The sequence below is a fragment of the Chlorocebus sabaeus genome, chromosome 22 (genome assembly GCF_047675955.1).
Source record: "Chlorocebus sabaeus isolate Y175 chromosome 22, mChlSab1.0.hap1, whole genome shotgun sequence".
Taxonomy (NCBI): domain Eukaryota; kingdom Metazoa; phylum Chordata; class Mammalia; order Primates; family Cercopithecidae; genus Chlorocebus; species Chlorocebus sabaeus.
Genome location: NC_132925.1, coordinates 74,611,547 through 74,635,734, shown reverse-complemented (window position 1 = coordinate 74,635,734; position 24,188 = coordinate 74,611,547). Strand labels below are relative to the sequence as shown.

General features: G+C 39.9%; 1 protein-coding gene across 1 annotated transcript; it reads left to right on the top strand.

Annotated features, from left to right (window-relative positions):
* The first annotated feature begins 4,939 nt into the window (after positions 1-4,939).
* On the top strand, positions 4,940-23,921 carry LOC140709782 (uncharacterized). Its single transcript, XM_073009624.1, has 5 exons — positions 4,940-5,077; positions 19,066-19,256; positions 19,628-19,725; positions 21,780-21,935; positions 23,688-23,921. Exons 2-5 carry the CDS (start codon positions 19,233-19,235, stop codon positions 23,743-23,745), a joined length of 336 nt encoding a protein of 111 aa, XP_072865725.1. The 5' UTR covers positions 4,940-5,077; positions 19,066-19,232; the 3' UTR covers positions 23,746-23,921.
* The last annotated feature ends 267 nt before the right edge of the window (positions 23,922-24,188 follow it).

Here is a 24,188-nt window from a genome sequence, read left to right as displayed (position 1 = left end):
GGAAAAAAACAAACAAACAAGCAACAACAACAACAACAAACAAAAGTATGAAGCCAATCAGAGAAGCAAAATTATTTCTTTTGTTCTGTGTGAGATAGGGTCTTGTTCTATTGCCCAGGCTGCAGTGCAGTTCTGCAATCATAGCTCACTGCAGCCTTGAACTCCTGGCCTCTCACCTCTCACATGATCCTCTCTCCTCGGCCTCCCAAAGTACTGGGATTACAGGCATGAGCCGTCACACCTAGCCAAAATTCATAGATAGCTATGAATGGGTATGATATCTCACACTCTAGAGAAATAAGGGAGGTGGGAAAAATTATTCTTTGAACACTTGCTACTAGTCAAGCTTTAAATGCACTGCAAAATTAAATCCAAATAAGAACCCTGGGTGTGGCAGGGCAGTCTTTCCTATTTCCATGTTACAGGGCTATGAAGCAACTTGCTCAAGGCCACTTAGCTAGTAAGCAGTTGAGCTGGGATCCGAACCCAGGTCTGTTTGTCTTCAAAGCCTATGCATTTTTTTCTTACCCCCTCTCCCCCACCACCACAACCAAATGCCCAAATATCACTTTAAATAACTGGGGGAACTCATTTTCTAATTGAGATTCATATTGATGCATATTATATGACATTTCCTATCTTGTGAACAAGGCTTATTTCTGTAGCATTTTCATAGCACCCCAGAAAGTAAAATTTTTCTCTAAAAGAGACTCAGAGAATTTTAATATTTTGCTTACTCAAGAAAGGCAGATTACATTCTGCATTCAAAACAAAATAGCTCCCCCTACAGTTTTTGTTCTATTCTCATCCTTGGCTTTGGCAAACAACACAGAGAACCCCTAGGTCAGATACTAGAAGGCAGAGCTGTGCATTTGCCCCTTACTGATGGGAGTAATTATTGGTCCATCTGCTTAGAGAGGATCAGGGTTGCTACTCAGGACAAGGAGACAGCCCTTTAACATTTCCTCACTTTCTTCAGTGTCGGCAACAATTAGCAGAATAACTCTGTAGCTGCTAAGAGTCTCGTGTTGATTTTGACAAGCTCCAAGCTGGAGTAAAAATGTGCTTTCTGGAGGCCAAATTCCCTTCCAACTTCCAGCGCATAGCTGGCAAAGACAGACACTGTCAGCCATTCAAGTGCTGAGATTCCTCTGTGATGTCATTAGTCCCAGCTTGGCCCAGCGCCCATTGCCTCCCGGTAACTGGTTGGAAACTTGCAAAGCTGTGCGTCAGCATCACGTTAGGATCATGGCACCTACGTGCTCTCCCATGGGTCTGCAACGAGGGAACACCACTGATGATGCAAGGGCTGCTGGGAACTTCACTATAGTTCTGGGTGCTCAGTGGCCCTGGGGACGTCAATAATTTGAACTGGCCTAACGTCATTTGCTCTCACTATCCCTTACAACAATCAGCTGTCTCTGCCTCTTTTCGATTTGGTTCTTTCTCCTAAATCATTTCCCAAGGAATTTTTAGGTGGAGGGAGGTGGAAAACCCTTCGTGTAGTCCATGCAAAACCTACCTAAGTGGACAAATGAAGGAAGACAGATAATAATCAGACACCTATTGATAATGTTAAGAATAATTAAATTAGAAAATGGAGCTAGAAAGTACGCTGAAAATTTTAAAGGATATAGAAATAATAATAATTAACATGTGATGAGCTCTTAACATGGGCTAACGACTGTGTTAACAACTTTACATGTAATGTTTCTTTTAATCCTCAAACCAGGCTTATAAGGTTCATTCTATTAATAGACCCACTTTGCAGAAGAGAAAACTGAGTTGGAGGAGTTAAATATTAAAAAGATGTCAAATTTCAGAGCAGAAAATTAAATCTATATCTGTATGACTCTAAAGCACATCTTCTTAACACTGGATAGTACTGCTTCCCCAAAACAGAAGTACAAATTAAGTAGCAATTGATAGTGGAAAGTATAATCAGATACTAGGAATGATCCTGAGAAAACTTAGATTTTAAAACATGAGCATGCATTCTCAGTAAAGTTGCCCTTTGCACCTGTAAAGTGCCTCTTACCTCAATTACTGGACATGACAATCAGTGTGTATGGAATGATTTGTGCCTTTTTAAGCATTTCCATATGTGCCATTGTATTGAATCCTCCCAGTAATCCTATAAGAGACATGGGGCAGGAATCTCCACTTTCTAGATAAAGCAACTGAGGAAGTTAAGTGACATGGCCAAAGTCCCATAATTTAAAAAGAAGAGTGTCCTGATTCTCAGTTAATAGCATTTTCTGCTTCCCTGCGATGCCTGACTTGGAAACAAATGCTAACTTCCATTCTTCCACCTCTTCCCTACAGCAAACCTAGCCCTTGGTATCTGCCTTTCTCCATCTTCTTTAAAGAGATAACCATCCTCTCACCCACAAATCTCTGTGCATCCAAGGACAGGGTTAAATAAGTCACTTATTTGCCCTAATCCTCCATGTCTGTCAATATTTGATGAATGGCTTCTTTAGAAACTGCCCCAAGTTTTCCTGACCAGCTGAAAGTGATGAGCAATGGAGAGAATTTACAAGGCAGGAGGAATGAGTGGGAGTTTGGCAGACCAGACATTTGGGGATGATATTGTCTAAATTGGTTAATTTGTTTTAATCAAGTGGCTTAGTTCAAGCCATCATTAGCTCTCCCATGTCAATGGTATAAGTGGAATGACCTCCTAAAAGGTCCTGCTGCACCCGGCCAACCCATTTGGTTCCGTTTTTTAAAGTGAAGCCAGTTTAATCTTACAAAAAATGCAAGTTCCTCTTGGCTTTAAGCCTTTAAAATGCTTCCCAAGGCCTTTAGGATTATAACAACAAATCCTTATAATAACATATGACCCCAGCTTACTTGTCCAACCTCTGCTCGAGTCACTCCCCAACATGCCGCATTTCCCCTCTCAGTCTGCACCCTAATCTCTTTACTCAGTGTATGAGAATTCCCTTCACAACTCCCCTGACAATAGTCCTCCAACCTAGGCTTGAATGTGCCCAGGAATAGCCTGGCAGAACAGCCATTCTCTTGACAGACACATCAAATCATCATTCCCTAGTTGAGTCCCAATCAGTTCCTTTGTAACTTGGGCTCAGAAGTCGTGGAGATTTGGGTCCATGTCTTATTCCATTGCACAGTAGCTGTGTGAGTCAATGTCAAAGCCTCAGTTTCCTCATCAGAGATGGGTAACCTGATGAAGTTGCAGCAATTAAGTGAGAACAGGTGTAGAATATTCCTAACAGTGCCCTCCACGTAGTAAGTGTTCAGTAAGTATTAGACATCATCATCATCATCACTTTCACCAGATACCTTTCCATTCACTTGGCTACACATCTTGAGTTTCTTCAACCAATGCAGAATAGCATTAACTATTTAAAAATCAGCTAACATTTAATAGTCCCCCCAGGACATATAGCCTAATGCCCGTTTATCTAGGGAGAAGTCTTAGATTATCATAAGTACCCTAGCTCTGCTGCCAAGTTATGGGGGGTTACTGACTAAGACCACAAGTTGACTGCCACATCTCCTCCCACCAAGCCAGGCCCACAACTAATGCCCATGTACACACACCAAAGAATAAGTGAATTTCCCAATTCAATTAACTTTAGAATTGGACTTCTAATCCAGCTTGAGTCTATACTACATCAACACAATAGGAATAGAAGAGGAGGGGGATGACAGTCTAAGACCCAGGACAGTTGCAAAAGGATTTTCTGTTTAACGAAAAAGAAAAAATGCACAAATAACAAGAAAAAGAAAACATATAGCGCTCTTACGTGCGTTTTTGGTTCACAGTGAAAAGTCAACATGGTCTCTGTCTTTTCTTTCAAGAACTCGAATGCTTCCTACTTCAAAGTGTATCATCTAAGTTATTGCCTTTCAAAAAGACACGAAAAAGAGACATTAATTTGTGCAGCATGAATTGAATTTCTGAAGGAAATACATGGGGAGTGTATTTGAGGAGAAACTATAGAGGCCAACGTAGTAAAACACGTCTCCCTGCATTGGTGTTATGCATCATCACACTCAGCCAATGTGGGTAGACTGTGCCACATTTCATCATGTCTGCACACCATGCCAGATGACCATAAAGAAGCGTCACATGTTTCTTTGCATATACAGACTCATCTAACCATAAAGAAATAATTAAAACAAGCAACCAATAAAAATTGTGGACATGTATTTTTTAACTGAAATGCAGTGTAGCAACTACAGCCATGAAACAGGTAAGAGGGAAAACAGATCAATATTTAGAGCATAAATTTTGGTAATGCAAAATCAAATTACCATCCAAGGAACCCAGCTCTTCTTGCCACGTCACCCCAGGAAGGCAGCCAACTCAAGGCAAAAGAGTACATTAATTTCTCACTTTTCACTCCTATATGATTCCCACTCCCTCTTTAGACCATCGGGACTTGCTCTAAGCAAATGGGGCTCATGGGAAGTTGACAGCAACACCTTCTCGCCCCATCAGTATGGTCTTTCTCCCTCATTGCAGTCACTGACAGATTTCTGTCCTCAAGGCACTCAGAACATTGATTCACCCGGACTCCTTTGGTTACAAGTGTCAGAAACTAAACTTACTGAGTTAAGCCAAACTGGAACAATGGGTTCAAACAGCAGAGAAGTCCAGGAGTAAGCTGGCCGAGGAAGCCCAGTGACTTAGACAATGTGATTACATTTTACCATCTCCCTCTATCTCCAAGCTCGGGTTCTACCTGTTGTCCTCTTCCTTTTCTATAGATTGGCTTCTTCCTCATGGCCAGGTTGAATGAGAAAATGGTAAAAGAGGTGTGGATGCAGACAACTCTAGGCGTTCATTTCCTGCTTAGTAACACCAGAGCTTCTCTATTCCATTGTCTCTCTCTATGAAACTGCAGGGAAGGACTCTGATTGGCCTGAATTGGGTCATGTGCTCATCCCTGTGGCCATGGAAACCAGTTACTATGACTGGCCAGGTCTACTTTTTATGTTCATTCCTATGGCTACAGGGCCATGTCCTGCGATTGGCAGCCCCTCAGAACCACATGGAGTGGAAGAGCTGTCCCTAGAAATAGGGTGCTTGGTGTTCTGAGAGGTAAGTAGAAAAGACAAAAAAATTACAGTTATTTACCATATCATCCCATCCTGTCTTTGTTACCAGGATATGCACATCCTCTGACCCTCTTTCACTTTAACGCATGACCTCTGCTTCCCATTAAATATTTTCTGGAATAATTCTTATAAACACAGACCTTTTAAATACTGCCTTAAAATCCCACTTGATCTCATTTTCACATTTAAAGAAATCCATCCTAGAAGTTATAAGTAAATAAAAAACACTTTGTGTTTACTACAGTTTGGTTTGAAAAAAAAAACTTCAGAATTACTTTTGTAGAACTCAAAAAACATTCAATTACCAACCATTCCTCCTTTTGAAAGTTCCAAGATGCATGAAGGCTGCTCTCAAGGCCACTCACCTGCCTGCTCAAATACTGACAACCATCCCCTTCAAATGGTCCCACTTTTAATTTCCCCTTTAATAGTTCTATTTCTTTTACCCTACCATTTACTCTTTGACCTCTCTAGAGTAATGAGCTACAATCTCCTGATATCACCACTTATAGTGATTGTAATAATAACAACCAAGAAGTTGGTGATCAAGCCAGCAACCTGTTAGGTGGAGCAGGAGAAATGGTGGGCCAAGCAGGCAAAATCAGTTTTTTCATAGCAGGTGAGGGAGGGAGGGGTCTGTGAATACTCACATGCTAATGTATTTTCCCTGCAATCTCCCTATCACTTAAAGTTCAGACAGTTGGCAAAAGCCACTTATTTCACAAACTCATTCATAACAAGGCAGGGTTACCAAAGCACAGATGCTACACAATGAAATAGTCAATTTATTTGTAGTCAAATAAATCTGGGAAAGGCTTCCCATCATATCCCTCGATTTGAGGTTTACAGTGTACCTGAAAGACTGACAATTTTTACAGTGAAGGCGTATGTTTCTCTTGTTTTACCTGTCATTCCAAAAACACACTTGTTAATAGAAGTCTTCATGACAATACCCATTAAAAGTCTTAGGAATATACTTTGAGAATTGTACCACCAAGAGATTTGTGGCTACTAATGCCATCTCTGGGATAATTTTTGCTTTTTTCAGAAGCCTGGCTCAGACATCAAAGCTCTACTGATGGAGATGTTGGGCAAGCAGCCAGCCTGTGGTAGGTACTTGGAAAGAGAACCTTTTGATATCTCATCTTCTGCGGCCTCTATTTGGTTTGGACTTGCTCTCCATACACCACTGCTGAGTTTCTGAGCACTATACATTGGAGAAGAATCATTTTGGTTCCATTGAAAGGCCTCTCTTTCATCAAACCAGTGTGGTGCTTTTACAGCTCTCATTGCTCCATGGGGCTATGAGCAGTTTTCCTATCAAAGGCACCAGGTGCTGTCTGTGTTTCTGGGACCTTCTCCAGTACCTGTGTCTGTTAGTCCCCTTGAATGTGCTGCCTCCATTTTGCTACTTCTGATTGAGAACCATGGGCTTCAGGCTGGGTTTCCATCTCTCTGCCTTGCGCCATTAGACTTGATGTTATATTCCAGAGTTTCAGTCCCAACCCAAAACCTACTCTCATATGCCTAAACTACAGGTCAACCTCACCCTATTAAATTCAGCTCAGGGTTGAGCTTTTAACCCACCACTTGTCTGCAAGAGAAAAATAGAAGTTAGTTTCCTTCTGTTTACATTATTTCTGAAATTTCTGAAATAGAAGGAAATAATGTAAATTATGGAAATAAGAAAATAATGTAAATTATTTCCTTCTATTTAGATTATTTCTGATATCTACAACATTTCAGAAAATTGTAGCTCTTTGGTCAAACTTGGTGCTTTCTACTTGCATTATAGTGTGCACAATATATGCATATGACTGACCTAAATCCCCACCCCACTGCCTCACATCTCAAGCTTCTTCAGGACAAAAAAATCTATATCTATTTTTCTCCATATCTCCCTAATACCTGGGTAATGTCTTTTGCAGGTAGTAAGCACTTAACAAATGCCTATTAACTGAATCAATAAGAGAATAAATAATCTTACATAGCATGTGGATGCTTTGGGGGACTAACAGAAAAGACAAAATATTTATAAACTTAATCTATTAAATCTTGTTAATTTAGAATTCCCTAATCCAAAAGTGTATTAGTCTTTCTGACACTGCTATAAAGAACTGGTCAAGACTGAGTAATTTACAAAGAAAAGAAGTTTTACTGACTCACACTCCCACATGGCTGAGGAAGCCCCAAGAAACTTAAATCGTGATGGGAGGGGAAGCAAGGACCTTCTTCACATGGCTGCAGGAGAGATAACAGCCTGTGAGAGCTTTTCTCAGGAAAAATTACCATTTATAAAACCATCAGATCTCATGAGAATCTACCCACAGTCACAAGAACAGCATGGGAGCAACAGCCCCCATAATCCAATCACTTCCCACCAGGTCTCTCCCTCAACACCTGGAGATTACAAATTCAGGACAAGATTTGGGTAGGGGCACAAAGCCAAACTATATCCAAAAGCTATGTTGATTCCCAGAGCATGGTGATTTTCCCTTCTTCCCCCTACCTTTGACTACGTCTGGCATTGTCTGGAAATATATTTAGTTATCAAAACTGGGGTGGGGGTGAGGAAGAACAGAGCTACTGGCATCCAGAGGGTTGAAGCCAGAAATGCTGCTCAACAGCTTACAGTGCACAGGACAGACACCCTGCCCCCAAAAAAGAATTATATGTCTCCAAAGTCAATAGTGCCACTACTAAGAAACCCCACCACAGAGTCAAGAAAAAGTCCACCTTTCCACTGCCCAGTAACAAAAGCTTGCTAAAGAAATGAATAGCCTAAAAAGATTGCAAAATAGAATTCAAGCTTTTTCAAATGCTTCAAGTCACCTGGTTTGCTTTCATCAAAGAACGGTCTTTATTATTATCTTTATTCCACTGTAATCACCCAGAATGCTTTGCTCATGTTCTGTGCTGGACCAATTGGTAAATTGAATCGTTTAAATGCATTCTCTTCTTAGTGGTGCTTTTGTCTATATTACAGAGTAGGAAACAAATTTAATTCCCTAGTCATAGGACAAATATTTACCACAAACAATAGCATTTCAACAGTTTGAATCCTTAACTGCCAGAGTGGCTGTTATACAAGGGATTGTAAGCACAAATGCTCAGCTAGTATTTAAAGACCCAACTGCTCATAAGCCAGACAGCACATGCACAAATTACCATTTTCTTCACTTGACAACTGCTGTTTTTATCTTGACACATCCACTTAAAAATTATTTCTGACAAGAATCTTAACAGCTTTAAATCAGTCTAATTAAAGGTAATACATTTTTGCTAGAAAAGCATTTGAAATTATACAGTATTGCACAGTTCACTTTTAAAATCAAGTTACTGGGTGCATTAGTAAATGACAAAAACACCTCCAGTGGCATATGGTCTTCTATCGAAGGAAAACATTTCCAATATTTTATGGAAGTTTCTAACAGCAAGGTTGTAGGAGGCAAAAAATGCTTAGAGAGTTTTTCTGTAGTGAATTAGCACCATATCCTCGAATGTTGCTTTATGTAGATGTGGTCGGCAGCTCTGACAGGGCTCCCAGTGACCTCTGCCTCCTGGTATGCAGGCATCTGTGGAATCCCCTTCCTTTGTGCACAGAACCTACTGACTCAGTTTTAACAAACGGAACATAACACAGGTGATGAGATGTCATTTCCATGATGTCGTTGCAGTCTTACCTGTATCTCGCTGACTTTCTGTCTCTGTTGCTGGCATTCTCTCTTACCCTCTTGCTAGCTTGCTGCTGTGTTGTGAGCTGCCCGATGGAGATGCCCACATGGCAAGAAACCAAGGGTGGTTCACAGCTTATGAGGAGCTGAAACTCACTCCAACAACCCACAAGGATTGGAAGCCTGCTAACAAACACATGAGTGTTCTTAGAAGCGAATCCTCCCCAGGCAAGCCTTGAGATGACCACAGCCCTGTGAGAAACCCAAAGCTAGAGGACCCGGCTATACGTGGCACCTGATTTCCTGACCCACAGAATCTGTGAAATCGTAAATATGTAGTCATTTTAAGTTGCTACATTTTGGGGTAATTGGTTGTGCAGCAATAGATAACTAATACAAGACATAACTCTGCTACACCAATCTTTATCTCTTTTGTTAATTCCTTCCTTACACAAAAGACTCACCTCTCCTATTCTTTGATATATACTTTTCTTATCATTCCACCAGCTCTAAAACTGAACTCTGCATCTTCTTACCCACACACCAGTATTTCCTCCTGACATCTATATTATTCAAAAGCATGCTCCTTTACACTCTTTTCTTCTTCTCCAAAGCTCAAATGAATGGAATGAAAAATGCTACATTGGCCATCTGGATTCAGAGCACTGGTGGCATCATTAACTTCTCCACTTTCCACACTGACAATCCTACACACAGCCACAGTGCCCTCAACCTGTTCCTCCTCTCTCCACAAAGGCTCTCACATCCCTTCCTTCTTATTGTTTCCTTATGTTGGAACGATTGTATTTGTCTAAAGGTTTCTTCTCCAATTCATTTTGTACATACAAAGCCAGATTATACCTCCTAACACACCACTTTTCTCATTTTACATGAAATTTTTGCCTAAAAACCTAGAGAATGTTCATTCATGTTTGGAAAATCACCTTTGATTATTACATTCACTCTGACATTGCACCTAGCATGCCAGTTTTCATCTCTTTTGTGTTCAGGGCCTTATGAAAACTTGACTCATAAGGTTCAGAATTTCCAAGTCTTACAGCAAAGTAAAACACGATAGCCAATTTGATATAATAAATCCATCAGGGTTGTTGCAGGTCGGGTCAAGAAGTAGACAGCGAGATGGAGATTATTAGCATGAGAAAAGGTTATTAGGGGGTTCTTCAAGATTGACAGTGGTCGGGAAAGGGAAGGCCAGAGGAAGAAGTTGGAGAAGATGCAATCACAGCAAATGCCTCAGCCTTAGAACACAGTTCTTGTTCATAAGAGCCTAAAATGGAAAACAATACAAAGCTGCATCAACAAAATAAACTGTAGTATACTGAGACAAGGAACACTATGCAGTAATAACAAAAAAGGACTACCATTAAGCTCAACAACATGGGTGACTTTCACAGATGCAATATTAAGCAAAAGCACCAGACACAAAAGAACAATTACTGTATGATTCCATGTACCTGAAGTCCAAGAGCTAACAAAACTAATCTATGGTGATAGAAGTTATAATAGTAGTTTCCTCTTAAGGAAAAGGGGTTATTGACTGGGAAGGGTCATGAGGGAATCTTCTAGGAATGGGGTCTGAATATATTCTATATCTTGATCTTTGCTGTGGTTATATAGGCATGTATATATATGTAAGAATTTCTCAAATTCTACACTAAATATTTGTATACTATAATATATACACATTATAACTTTTTACTAAGGGAAACATAAGTGTTGGCCTGAACAAAACAACAATTATCTCAAACAGAAATGTATTCATCTTCCTTGGAAGACCAGCTAAAACCACAGTAAGTTTGGGAGATTTTATTTTATATTTTTTGTTTGTTTGTTTATGTGTTTTGAGAGAGACAGGGTCTTGCTCTCTCACCCAGGCTGGAGTGCAGTGGTACAATGATGGCTCACAGTAGCTTGAACCTCCCAGGTTTAAGCAATCCTCCCTCCTCAGCCTCCTGATTAGCTGGGACTACAGGTGCACACCACCACATCCAGCTAATTTTTAAATATTTTGTAGACACAGAGTCTTCCTATGTTGCCTAAGCTGGTCTCAAGCTCCTGGCCTCAAGCAATCTTCCCATCTAGGCCTCCCAAAGTGTTGGGATTACAGATGTGAGCCACCATGCCAGGCCAAAATTTTTAAAAATGCTGTGTTTCTTCCCAAATTTTCAAAATAAATGTTCACAACTACATAGCTGTATGTGTACCTCTACTCATAAAATATAGAACACACGCCAATAGGAAGAGAAGGCACCTGCATGTTGACGCTAGCAATCTCTGGCCACTTTAATTGTAGGCAACTTTAATTTTTTTCTATTTGATTTTCTAAAATTAACATTGATTATTATTTGTATAAGAAAAAGAGTGATTACTTTTTAAATGCATTATCATTCATTGAGGAACAAACTAAAAGAAAAATGCAGTGCTGAAAGTGAGGTTGTAAACACCGTAATCCCTGAGAGTGTGTGTTAAACATCAGAGTGAAAAAGGGTATCTTTTTCAGAACCAACATGAGATTGGACAGGGGTATAGAAGACCCATGGGGGAAAGGTGCCATGTTAAAAACAAGCTGCAAATGACCCTGGCCGCAGTGACGATACATTTAAATGGGAATGTCCAGTTGGGAAGGAACACAGCATAACTGCTAACAGTTAGGAATTTCTGGCAAGACACAGGTAAAGACAGAGGAGCTGTTCCAGTAACATGGCTCTGATTTCTTTCAAGGCCAAAAAAGAGCCCAATCCTCTGACAAAGACTAGCTCTTCCTGTAGTGGTAGCCACCGATGCTGCATGAAGGACAGGCTAGAGAGATGTAAAGCAAGAAAGCCTCTCAGTTCCTTACAGATGCCAGAGTAACGGGACATCAACCATGTCGCCTGGGAATATCCAGAGTACGTCACAGTGGCAGGTAAATAAAAAAGGGTGTGAATTTGTCAGATTTCAAAATCTTCCAGCCACTCTGACTCAGTGACTACTGAAATCATTTCACAATGATCAGATTACTCCCAGAGTCCCTCGTGGAGAAACATCACATTCTCTGCCAGTCCAACTCAGGAACATGAATCCCCAGGGGCAGCTGAAGGAATACAGACATTTCAATGAAGTGTGTTTATAATACGAGGGAAAAGATTCTTTCTCTCCAAAGGATGCTGAAAGCTCATGAAAAGAAAAATGTTTAATTTCTTTATCACCTAGTAGAAGTAAACTAAGAATTAAAACAATAATTTAAGGATTTATTTTTGAGGAAGGAACAGAGACATGCTAGTGGCTGTGAAAGATACATTTTGCCACTGTGGAAGCAAAGATAGCTTTGTGATCAGAAACACTAGTACTGGCTGCATGCCCAGGGACAATTTACCTCTCTATACATCAGCTTCTTCATGTCTAAAGTGGGGAGAAAAATACCCATCTCATAGACTATTGTGAGAAGTAAATGCAAATAACATATATTATGTGCACTTAGTGCAAATCCTGGCAAGTACCAAGCACTCAGTAATATATGTCACATGATCCATGCTGTTGTCACAGTTACGGACAATTCTCACTACAGCCTCTTTCTAAATTTCATTCCAGTCTCACACCAGCTACAAAGTCTTCTTTTCATGCCTCGTATTGCATGCTCTTATTTCAAGGATAGTGTCTATCTCTATAAAAAGTGTATATAACAAGATCTAACCCAAGCCAACAGGCACAATAAGGCCACCATAAGTGAAGGTGGTATAGTACATTGCAAACCCAGATAGAATGAAGCCCAGCTAAGTCAGAATTATGTAAAGTCAGCTTGTCTGATTTTTCCCACTGTGGAGACATCAGAATCTTGACTCATAAAGTCTGGTATGATTCACTTGTCCAAGGACCTACATAGGAGAATACCCTGATGTGTTCTTTAATCATAAAACCTGAGAGGCTCATGGAAAACAATGGAATCTGAATTCTATAAGGAAATCTACATTCTATAAAATTTGTAATAAATGACACATAGTCTCTAGCCATTCCTTACTGAGGAATTGGTGATAATCTCTAAACAATGACTTTTTGAGCAAACAGCTCTCATACTCTCTGGTCACAGACAGACTTTTTACTTTCTGCTTAAGCATTTGCTATTAATAAAAGTATAATGTCACCATTGAAGGGGTGGACTGTGATGTCAGACTGTCTGCGGTGCTGAACCCAGTGCCAATATTTGATAGGTGTGCAACTTGGGTACATTGTTAGCATCTTTTTTTTTTTTTTGAGATGGAGTCTCACTCTGTTGCCAGGCCTGAGTACAGTGGTGCGACCTTGGCTCACTGCAACCTCCAACTCCCTGGTTCAAGTGATTCTTATGCCTCAGCCTCCTGAGTAGCTGGGATTACAGGTAGGCGCCACCATGCCCAGCTAATTTTTGTATTTTTAATAGAGATGGAGTTTCACCATGTTGCCCAGGATGGTCTTGATCTCCTGAGCTCATGATCCGCCCACCGCAGCCTTCCAAAGTGCTGGGATTATAGGCGTGAGCCACCGCGCCGGGCCCATTGTTAGTATCTTAATTTTGTTTCAATCTTATCAAAAGTAAATGGTATTGATAATAGTATCTGTGTCAGAAAATGGTTGTAATCCTTTATCATAAATAAGTTCATTGATGATAAGGTAAACCATTTAGTGCCTGGCACACAGCAGGCAAATATTTAGCTATTTTTACAAATTTTTAATCATTGGATTATTTCTATTAACTTTTTACTTATATTCATTTCAGAAATTTCAGAAAAAAAGTGGAGGGGAGAAAGTTTTAAACCTTCTGCTATGGAACATCTTGAAAATGGCCACTTTAAACATTTTGGAAAAGTTTTCTTCTAAAATATACAATTTCACAATTAATACCAAAGTATATATGGTATTTTATAACCTAATTTTTCCCCATCTAGCCAGCAATTATGGGGTAAGGAGGGATGTCATATTTTTCACTTAATCATACTTTATGGGAAAAATCTTTGTCATTATATATTCTTCTAAACATTATTGTGCCTTATGCAGAATACTACATTGCATAGGAGTATTTCTTTAACTATTCCTCTATTACTGGCTATTTAGGTTTCTGAATTTTACTATTTTTTAAAAAAAATGGTGGAACATCCCTGAAACTTTAATGCTTGTGCAGGTCTATGATCTTTACTTTAAGATAAATTCCTGGGAGTGGAATTTGTGATACCCAAAAGGAATAAACATTATTGAAGCTTTTGATCTATTTAATGGGTTTCTATTGGGATGCACTGCTTCCCCCAAAATGCTCTTTCAAATTCTGATTGGAAATATGTGATGCTACAGTTCTTTGTTTCTCTAAGCAATAGGATCTCTCATCAGTTCCCCTATAAGATGTACAATCTCGGCTGGGCGTGGTGACTCACGCCTGTAATCCCAGCTCTTTGGAAGGCCGAGGCAGGTGGATCACAAGGTCAGGACATTGAGACCATCCCGGCCAACATGGTGAGACCTTGTCTCTACTAAAAATACAAAAATTAGCTGGGCATGGTGGTGCACACCTGTAGTCCCAGCTACTTGGGAGGCTGAGACAGGAGAATCGCTTGAACCCAGGAGGTGGAAGTTGCAGTGAGCAAAGATCATGCCACTGCACTCCAGCCTGCAGACAGAGTGAGATACCATATAAAAAAAATTTTTTTTAAAGATGTACATTCTCTTCTGTGTGGCAATGGAAAGGCTTTAAAAACTCTCCCTGATTTAAAAAAGAATCCTTTCCTGTTGTCTTTGAACTGGAATCGAACTATGCAAATACATGAAATCCACAATACTTATTGTGCCACCTCTGGCAATAGCATCCCTAGGGGTTATCTTTTGTTTACTTGGAGATCAATATTTTGTGTATTTCATTTGGGATGCTCAAGTAGAGTAAACAGCTTCATTTCTCCTCTTGCCCATTTCTCCACTTTTTTTTTTCACATTCTGGACTGGTGTGTTACTTTCTTTATAGGCAAAAAACAAAAATAAACACATGAAATCTCTAAACTCCAACCCACTTAAAGACTGGTGCACGTGTCAAATTTCCTATGTTGTCCACTTGTGGTTAAAAGCAATCTCAATGCCTTACCCCAACATTCAAACATAAGATCTAGCCCCTGCCTAACTCTTCAACTGTGCCTATGCCTCTTTCTCTCCTTTGCGTACCAAATTACAGTTATGCTAAACATTACGCAGTTCATTGAACATTCCAAGTGCCTTCTGACACTAGGCTATTCCTGAGCTGTTCCCTCTACCAAAAATGTTTTTGTGCTCCTCCTTGTCATTCAGATCACATTCGAATGCCACCTCCTCACCATCCTTGCCTGCCTACCCAGACTTAAGCTGCCTCTCACTCATCCTATCTCACATTACCCAATATAAGTCTTTGCAGTGCATTTGTCATGCTCTGATCTTATATATTATCAGAGTCCTTGGACTGTTTTCTTCCCAGCTGTATTCCTGAGAACTAGTGCCTGGCATGTTGTAAGTGCTCCATAAATACTTACTGAAAACTTTTGTTGAATGGATTATGAAAAATTTACTCATTATATCCTGCTGAAAATCTCCAACAGAACTTAAGTTCTGTAAGGAGGAAGAGAATTGTTGTAATGAGAATAAGGTGAACCTCTGTAAGAAGAATGAATGTCTGTTATACATATACCCTTACTTAGGAAACCAATGGTGAACAGAACTATGGATACTGGATAACAGGAGAAAAGTGTAGGGACTTTAAAGTGGCAAAGAAACTCCTTTTGGTTGTGAAAAATGAGTGGATGGAGACAGAGATAGGAGTTGGAGAAAAAGAGAGAAAAGAAAGCAAGAAAGATAAAAGGGAGGAAGGGAGAGAAGGAGATAGAGAAAGAGAATTCAAAGCGAGTCTTTGAAATGTTATGTGGCTGAGATCTTGCAGAGGCACAAGCCACATGTCAAGGGCTTACAGAAAATGAGAATGATGTATTATAGGGCCAGGCAACCAAGGAGAGTTTCAAGGAGGAATATGAACTAAGCTTGTAGAACAGGTGAATTTTTTTTCCTAGTAGAGAGAGAAAGAAAAGAAAGCATAGTCACACCTCAGCAAAGGTAAGTAGAAAGAAAGTGCATGGCTCACTCAGAGAAATGGCAGGTCATTTTGTAGGACTGGTACGTGAGGTACAGAAGCAGACATGGAAGAAATTCTCACTGCTAGAACTTATATATTTGTGCTATTGCCCAAGAGCAGTTCCATGGCCTGGCCCGTTCTGACTGGTAGCAAGAAGAGAGGGTAATCACGTAACGCATGTTCTCATTGGTCTCCCCTTTCATTTATCTTTCTCTTTTTCTCAACATCTGTAATGAGATACAATTCACATACCATAGAATTCATCCACTTGAATATATGATTCATTTTAGTATATTTGTAGAGTTTTGCAACCATCAACACTAATTCCAGAGAACTGTCATTGCTCCCCCCAAAAAACCCATAACCATTATCAGTCATCCCGCATCCCCACCTCCAAACCCCTGACAAATTCTAATCAACCTTTTGTTTCTATGGATTTGCGTATTCTGGACATTTCATATAAAAGGAGTCCTGTACTATGTGGTCTTTTCTGATTGGCTTATTTTAGTTAGCATAATGTCTTTAAGGTTCATCTAAGTTGTGATATATATCAGAACTTCATTCCTTTTTATGACTGAATAATATTCCATTGTGTAGATATACCACATTTTATCTATCCATTTATCAGCTGATAAACATTTAGTTTACTTCTACTTTTAAGCTACTTTGAATAATGCTGCTATTAGCATTCATGTGCAAGTGTTTAATTGTCCTGTTTATATACATAGGAGTAGAATTGGTAGGTCATATTGTTAACTCTAGGTTTACCGTTTTGATGAATTGCCTGTTTTCCAAAGCGGCTGCACTGTTTTACATTCTCACTAGCAATTCCTCCATGCCCTTGCTGACACTTACTATATGTGTCATTTTGATTACAGTCTTCCTATGGGTGTGAAGTGATATCTCACTGTGGTATCTCATTATAGTTTCGATGTGCATTCTCTAATGACTAATGATGTTGAGCCTCTTGTATTGCACTTACTGGCTATTCTATTCTGCCCAATCTATTCTTTACCAGATAGCAAAATTACAGTCTTTAATCTGTAGCTGGACTCAATACCCCCTTGCCCAGAACTTTACAAAACCTACCCATCATATTCAGACTAAAGCCCAAATCCCTCTCACATATACTAGGCCCTGCATAATGTTACAATTTACAGTTATTTTACTAATTGGCATGTCTTCATTTTGGGGTATGTGTCAGTCTTCCCATTCAGAAGGTCAGAAATAATATCTGTCTGTCCTCCATGAATTTCCATGCCTAGAACAATGTCTCCCATATGGTAAAACAAATGCTTATCAAACACAAGAAAAATTAGGAAATTTTAAAAATGTTTTCTCCCAAATATAGCTAGATAATATACAATAATTTGTTAATGAAAAGTGACATACACATGTGTCCTTCATTTATTTCAATGGAATAATAACTCCTCTCATAAAAAAGTGTGTACTAGCAGATCTAGAAGTAGAGAATGTAATGAAAGTAGACATACTTATTGTAGTTCATTTAATTCAATCACAGTCTCCAAAATGTACTGTCTGCTGCTGCGATATTTCAACACACCTAACTCATATCCGCATGCTGTACATTTGCTGCTCAGCTATATATATATATACACATATATACTTTTTTTTTTTTTTTTGAGATGGAGTCTCACTCTGTTGCCCAGGCTAGACTGCAGTGGCGCAATCTCAGCTCACTGCAAGTTCTGCCTCCTGGGCTCACGCCATTCTCCTGCCTCAGCCTCCCGAGTAGCTGGGACTACAGGTGCCTGCCACCACTCTCGGCTAATTTTTTGTATTTTTAGTAGAGGCGGGGTTTCACTGTGTTAGCAAGAATGGTCTCGATCTCTTGACTTCATGATCCGCCTGCCTCAGCCTCCCAAAATGCTGGGATTACAAGCATGAGCCACTGCCCCTGGCCTCAGCAATATTTTTTTTAAAAAAGAATAAGTAAATCGGGTAATAGCTCTATTACCATTCTGTAGATAAATAATGCAGGTTTTATTGCATAGTTTGGTATTGATATGTGTTTATTCTGATTCTATTAACAATGAGCATGTACCAGCCAGTGTGAGCCTGTGTTTTGATGTATTCCATGGACATTGTGATTCTGCTTTAAGTGATCCTTTTGTTCAATAAAACGTAAAAGTCATTTTCAACTATGCTATAAGGTTTAGGTTTCTTTGGGGTTATGAGGTTGCCATTGCCATACTGTAAGAAATTAGTTTAAAGTCATTGGAAATTAATAAAGAAATTATTCATGCCATGTGTTACTTAAAATGAAAAATCATCAATTTGATGGCTTGTGATCTTTTACATGGAAAACAACTTTCTTCCTTTGCATTTCTAAATACATGACTTTGGACATTAAAAACAAAATAAGGAGTAGTTTCCACCCAATCCTCGCTGACCTATTCCTTCCCAGAGCACACTTTTCTACATATTTGTCCCCAAGAACTCACCATATTCTTGAATGATTTAAACTCAAGTTTTATCTCCCCCATAAAAATTCTAATCAGTCCACTCTATCTTATCTTCCATTCCTCCACTTCTTTCCAGCCTTTCTATTGCCACTGTGCTCTTTCTTTCCTGGACAACTGCAGCCACCATAGTCCTGCGCCCCCACCTCCACTTGAGCTCTCCTCCAGGCCATGCTGCACCAGCAAGTCAGATCATGCCACTCCCCATCTTTGGTAATGAAGGGACTAATGAATTATCAACTACCCAGAGAGAGAGAAGTAGTAGTTCTAATAATTGTCTTCTCATGCATAAAGCATTTGTTCATATTTTCAAAACCGCGTTTTGATGAGGATAGGTGGGAATTATTATTATTATTGTTATTCCCATAATTTTTACATTATTTTATTGTGTAAATTTTTTTTATTTTACACATGGAGAAATTGAATCTGGGGCATTGGGATGATTAGCTCAGGGTTACATGGATAGCTGGAAGACAAACAGAGCCAAGATTCTAATTTGGAATTTTGAATTCCCTGTCCTGTGCACTCTTCCCATGGCAATGTGTTTTCTCTGCTGCCCCTCCTCATACATACACACACACACACACACACACACACACACAGAGGCATGTGCATGTGCACACACCAAGGAAAAAGATTGAAGGTGCCTAATATGTTGCAAAACAAACCTAAAAGCTATTTATGTTTTTCTGTATTAATACAGAGGAGCAATTGCTTGAAAACCTGTGATAGCAAAACTGTACAAGTGGGAGATTATTTCATTTCCAAGATATAACCAATCATGCTGTCCCCAGAACCACCCGAGAAGAAACTCCCAATCTGAGAACAGGCACACGGCTCGAATTATCAGAAAAGTCGCTGAGATAAGACATGCATGATCTCCTTCCTAAAGAGGTACCTCAAATTAATGTTCAGCTGAGTGTATCTAGAAAATGAGAAAGATTAAAATGCTCCCTGACACTTTTCTTCCTTTCAAGAAAATTATTCTATGAGACAGAGCTCTTCATAAGGCCTATTTTTCTTGTAGCCCACAGAAGGAACTTAAAACACAATAAAAGAGCACTCTGTTGGATGGGTCGAAGAGGTTAAAGCCGAGAAAAGAGACTGGAGAACATTTTTTAAATAAAAAATTAAGAATTATAGGGCATCTTATACCACATAATATATGTTAGAACAGAAAACTGGCAAAGTACATGGTGCCTTGAGACTATTTCACTGTGACATCTTATTTCTTATAAACCATCTTAATCTCCTTTCTCATCCAGGACAAGAATGACAGCCACATCATCTGGAGAAGGCAGCCAGGGAAGTACTCAAGAGAAAACACTTCTGTGGGTGACTTGAAGAAGCTGGTCACCATATGGTACATTTTCTATAACCCTGGTCAAAATAAGCTCAGGAACTAATGGGAACTAAAGGGTAATCAAATAAAATTATCCCAGACCAAGAAGCTAATTGCAAAAAATAAAAGGGATGAATCAGGGCTTGAGTCAGAAATAGGGAGTCAAAAGCTCTTCCCAGAGACCACCCTCCTTGCTCTCACTGGTAGATAGCTCCTCTTCCCCCTTCCCTTGACAATTTCTGCTTTGTTAGTGCCAAGCCCCTCCCAATTCAGTTCCTCGTGTCTCCTTTGAGTTCTAAGGAATGGGAAGAGGAGGCAAAAAACAGCTTTCAGATGCCAAGTAAGTGGAAACCAGGAGCGCCAATCTGCCAGAACCTGTCTATAGACCACTCCTGACATAAGTCACTGTCTCTTGTATCCCCCACTTTCACCAGATAGAAGGACATCTCTGCCAGTTCTTTAAACATTTCATCTTTTTGATTCATTTAGACCTTAAAAACTGTTTATTTCCTCTTTCTGGAAGGTTTTGTTTTTCTTCTCATTGCCAGCTAATCATTCGGGTCTTCACTTAAGCTGCAATTCTCCACCTACCTTGATCCTGCCCCCTCCCACCAGAGCAGATCAGCTCACTTAGCCATACTCTCATGGAACCTATCACAGAAACAAAAATCGTTAACAAAGTCATCATAATTATTTATTGTTTGTTTACACTGTTAGACTGGACACTCCTAGAGGGCAGTAACGTGATCTCATTTTCCTCACTCCAGGAATCCCAGTGCTTAACTCACTGCCTGGCACGTGAGTGTTTGGTAAAAGTTTGTTGTTCCTTTTGCTACTGGTCACCTTCCAAAATCTCTGATTACATCATCTCTCAAATTGCAGCTCAGGGAAGACTGACTTGGAAATGAAACACAAACAGAGGGAGGCTGCCAGACAGTAGTGACTAAGATACAGCAGGGCTCTTCAACCTCCATAATAGCCTACCGCACCAATATGTACTACCTTCCCTCCTACTCCATAGTCAAAAATCTTGGAATCATTCTTGCATTCTTGATGCCTGCGCTCATCTTTCCCTCACCTTACACCTAACCATCACCTAGGACTGTCTATTGTTATGTCCCATCAATTGATTACCAACCACTGTACTAGCTCCCTGTCACCATACTAGACAAAGCCACCATTCTCTCCTAGAGACAGCCTACTCCTGCTCACTGCTTCCTTCTTGCTCTATTTCCCTCCATTCTCCACTTAACAGCCAGAGTGTCCCTTGTGAAACACCTACCATGTCACAGCACTGCCTTCTGTTGATGTTCCTTCAATGACTTCCCATGGCTCTTAGTATAATGAGCAAAAGCCCTAATCAGTCTGTGAGGCCCTCGCAGAGATGCCTACTGTGCATATAGCTCATCTGCCTCGAATGGAGCCAGTTCCCCATGTGCTCAGCTGCTCTGGCCCTCTGACTGTCCTGTGGGCCCTGCCAAGCCCTTGGTGTCACATGGCCTTGTGATCACTGCCTCCATAGTCTACAGTGTCCTCTCACACCCTTCTCTCATCCATTAACCCCTGCTCCTTCTAAAGATCCTAGCTCAGTTGTTCAGCTGGGAAGAATCTTTTTATCACATGCCTTCTCCCAGTCTAGAGCCAGTTTCATTCCTTTACAGGACTTAAATATATTTCTAATTGTTTCTTATTATGCACTCACTCAGTAGAATTGCTAAGAGTAATGCTTATCTTTTGAACCAAACTCTAAATTCCTGGATAACAGAGACTTGATAATGCTTGCAGTTTCATCTTCAACATGTAACACAGTGCCTGGCATAGAAAAGGCACGGAGTAAACTTTTGTTAATGGATGGATGGATGGATGGATGGATGGATGGATGGATGGATGGATGAATGGATGAATGGATGAATGAATGAATAGTCTGGACTGCCATTTGTCTATCCTCTAAACTAGGAATTACAAAATCCCCACAGGGGCCAAGCAGGTAGAAAAATGTGTGAATTATGCTAGGCGTTATTAAAAAGGAGTTGTAGAGCATGCAATGAAATTTTCAAATTTCTTTTAAACCCTAGGTTGTGGACCAAGCTTCACTTTTTTGCAGCTTTCTGTTCCAGCAAGTTACTCCCCCAGATCCCACCTATTTTAAAAGCAACTCCCAGAGAAAGAAAGGCTTGGCAGCCAACAGATGACCACCACATTCTCTCCCACAAGTCGTCTGATTTCAAAAGGCAAGTTCTGTTCACAGGAAGGAGAGTATCCATACAAGTCCAAGTTCAGTGAGAGGGACTGTCCTGTAACCTGGAAGCCAAGGACTGGAATGCCCTCATTCACTTATTCTGATTCATAAAGTTTAAATTACTAAAAGAGGTTAACAACTTCAACATGTGGCATAATCCAGCGATTCATTTGTTCAAATAAGAGAAAAAAGTTTAACTTTGTAACAATAATATGAACACAAAAACATTTCCTGGGAGCAAAAAAAAAAAAAAATGTGGCTTTGAAATTCTGCCTTTTATCTTCCTGGGAAAAGCAAGAGCTTACAAACTGGGGCAGGGGGGAAGGTTTCTTTTTGGTAAACTCATAGGCCTTTGGCCACTGCTTCCCTTCCACCTCAATTATTTTCTTCTGATCTATGCATTGACCATGTAGAAATGTTCAAATGAAAGCACCTGGTCATTTTTACTTATCTTTCTTATTTTTTCTAGAAAGAGGCCTTGATATATTCTAGTTTCACAAGTGATTTTGCTAGATTTTTGCCATTACAAATCTGTTTCACTTTAACTGCAAACCACCTGATTCTGATTTTCCCTAGCCATAAATCTGAATTTTTACTACATTTTATCTGAGATTCACAACAGATGGGCTATGAACCAAGAAAAATACAATGGGAGGAAAGAAAAGATAAAATTATTGGGCAATGACTACACAGAAGATGGACCAACCCTGAGACAGGATATAAAGGAGGGTGAAGGGGGTAGTCCCAGTGAAGTAGAATGAGGAAAACCATTTTCTTCATAAAACTATAGAAACAGCAGTGTTTACCTTTAGTGTTGTTGCTACCCAGAAGAAGAGAAGGTATCTTGGCATTTTATCAACCATATTTTTATGTACTGCCATCAAGAATTTCTTTCCACTGCCTCCATATATTTCTTAGTCAGGCAACCATTTTCAATGATACTAAATCCATCTACTCCCATATATCTGGCCCAACACAACTCAATCAGACATTTTTTTAAACCAGCCCTATGAAAAGATGTTTTGAAAAGCTAATGACCAACCAAACCTGAGTATAGCCATCCAAACATTTTAGTGAAAGGACAGGTTAGAGAAGAATCACTTGACTAAAGAAATGCTTACAATGGGCTGGGCCAGTGGCTCACGCCTGTAATCCTAGCACGTTGGGAGGACGAGGCAGGTGGATCACCTGAGGTCAGGAATTCAACACCAGCCTGACCAACACGGCAAAACCCCGTCTCTACTAAAAATACAAAAATTAGCCAGGCATGGTGTTACACACCTGTAATCTCAGCTACGTGGGAGGCTGAGGCAGGAGAATCCCATGAACCCAGGAGTCGGAGGTTGCAGTGAGCCAAGATTGTACCACTGCACTCCAGTCTGTGTGACAGGAGTGAGACTCCATCTCAAAAAAAAAAAAGAAAGAAAAGAAAAGCCTACAATGTTAAAGGTTATGCTAACATTTACAGCCAAAGGCAGAAGGGCAATGTATATACTATGATACAAAAGATTTAAATAGGAAAAGTTCAGTTCACTTTTCAGTTCATCATGTACATCTCTGTACATGATGCCAACCAGGTTACTTGAAAGTCACACATTAAAACAGCTGTCTTCACATTTGCTAGTTGCTATCTAATTTCTATAGGGTCTTGGTCCTGCAAATTTTTTTTTAATATACGTTATTTTTTTTTAAATATGTTATTTTTCTAATATACGTTATTGGTTTTTTAAAAATCTTTTAATAGAAATTCAAGAATGAGTATTTACTGCCTATATCTGATAGAAGAATCCCATTTCTCATGAGAAAAATCAATGGATAAAACTCAGCATTTCTTCAAAACCAAAACTTCCTTTATCAAAACCTGTAGAACACAAGTTTCAGCAAAATTCGTAAAACATTCAGATCAAATTCGGGTTTCTTATTGATTTTCAGGAGGATTAATCTCTTTTATATTAAAAGCTCATTTGGTCACAAGTAATGGAAATTCATTGGGTCTTGCTTTGGAATGGGGAATGTGCGAGAACATACTATGGAACTCAGAAGGGAGGAAACAGTTCAGTTCAGTACGGATGGGACCCCAGCACTAGATAGCCAGAATGAATCAAGACAACCAGTCCCGGATCTCCCCAACTCTGTGGTTGGTGGTCTCTCCTCTCTTCACCTCATCGCAGCCCACTTCACTCTTCTCTTTGTAGAAAGGCTTTCTTTGCCACTCTACGCGTGTGTAGAAACAGGCCACCCCCCA

Excerpts from the sequence above, each read along its gene's own strand:
- LOC140709782 (XM_073009624.1), top strand. The coding sequence starts at position 19,233 with ATGCATGATCTCCTTCCTAAAGAG. Across the intron at positions 19,726-21,779 it reads AAGAAGCTGGTCACCATATG|GTTGTGGACCAAGCTTCACT; the intron begins GTACATTTTCTA and ends TTTAAACCCTAG. Across the intron at positions 21,936-23,687 it reads AAGTCGTCTGATTTCAAAAG|AAATTCAAGAATGAGTATTT; the intron begins GCAAGTTCTGTT and ends ATCTTTTAATAG.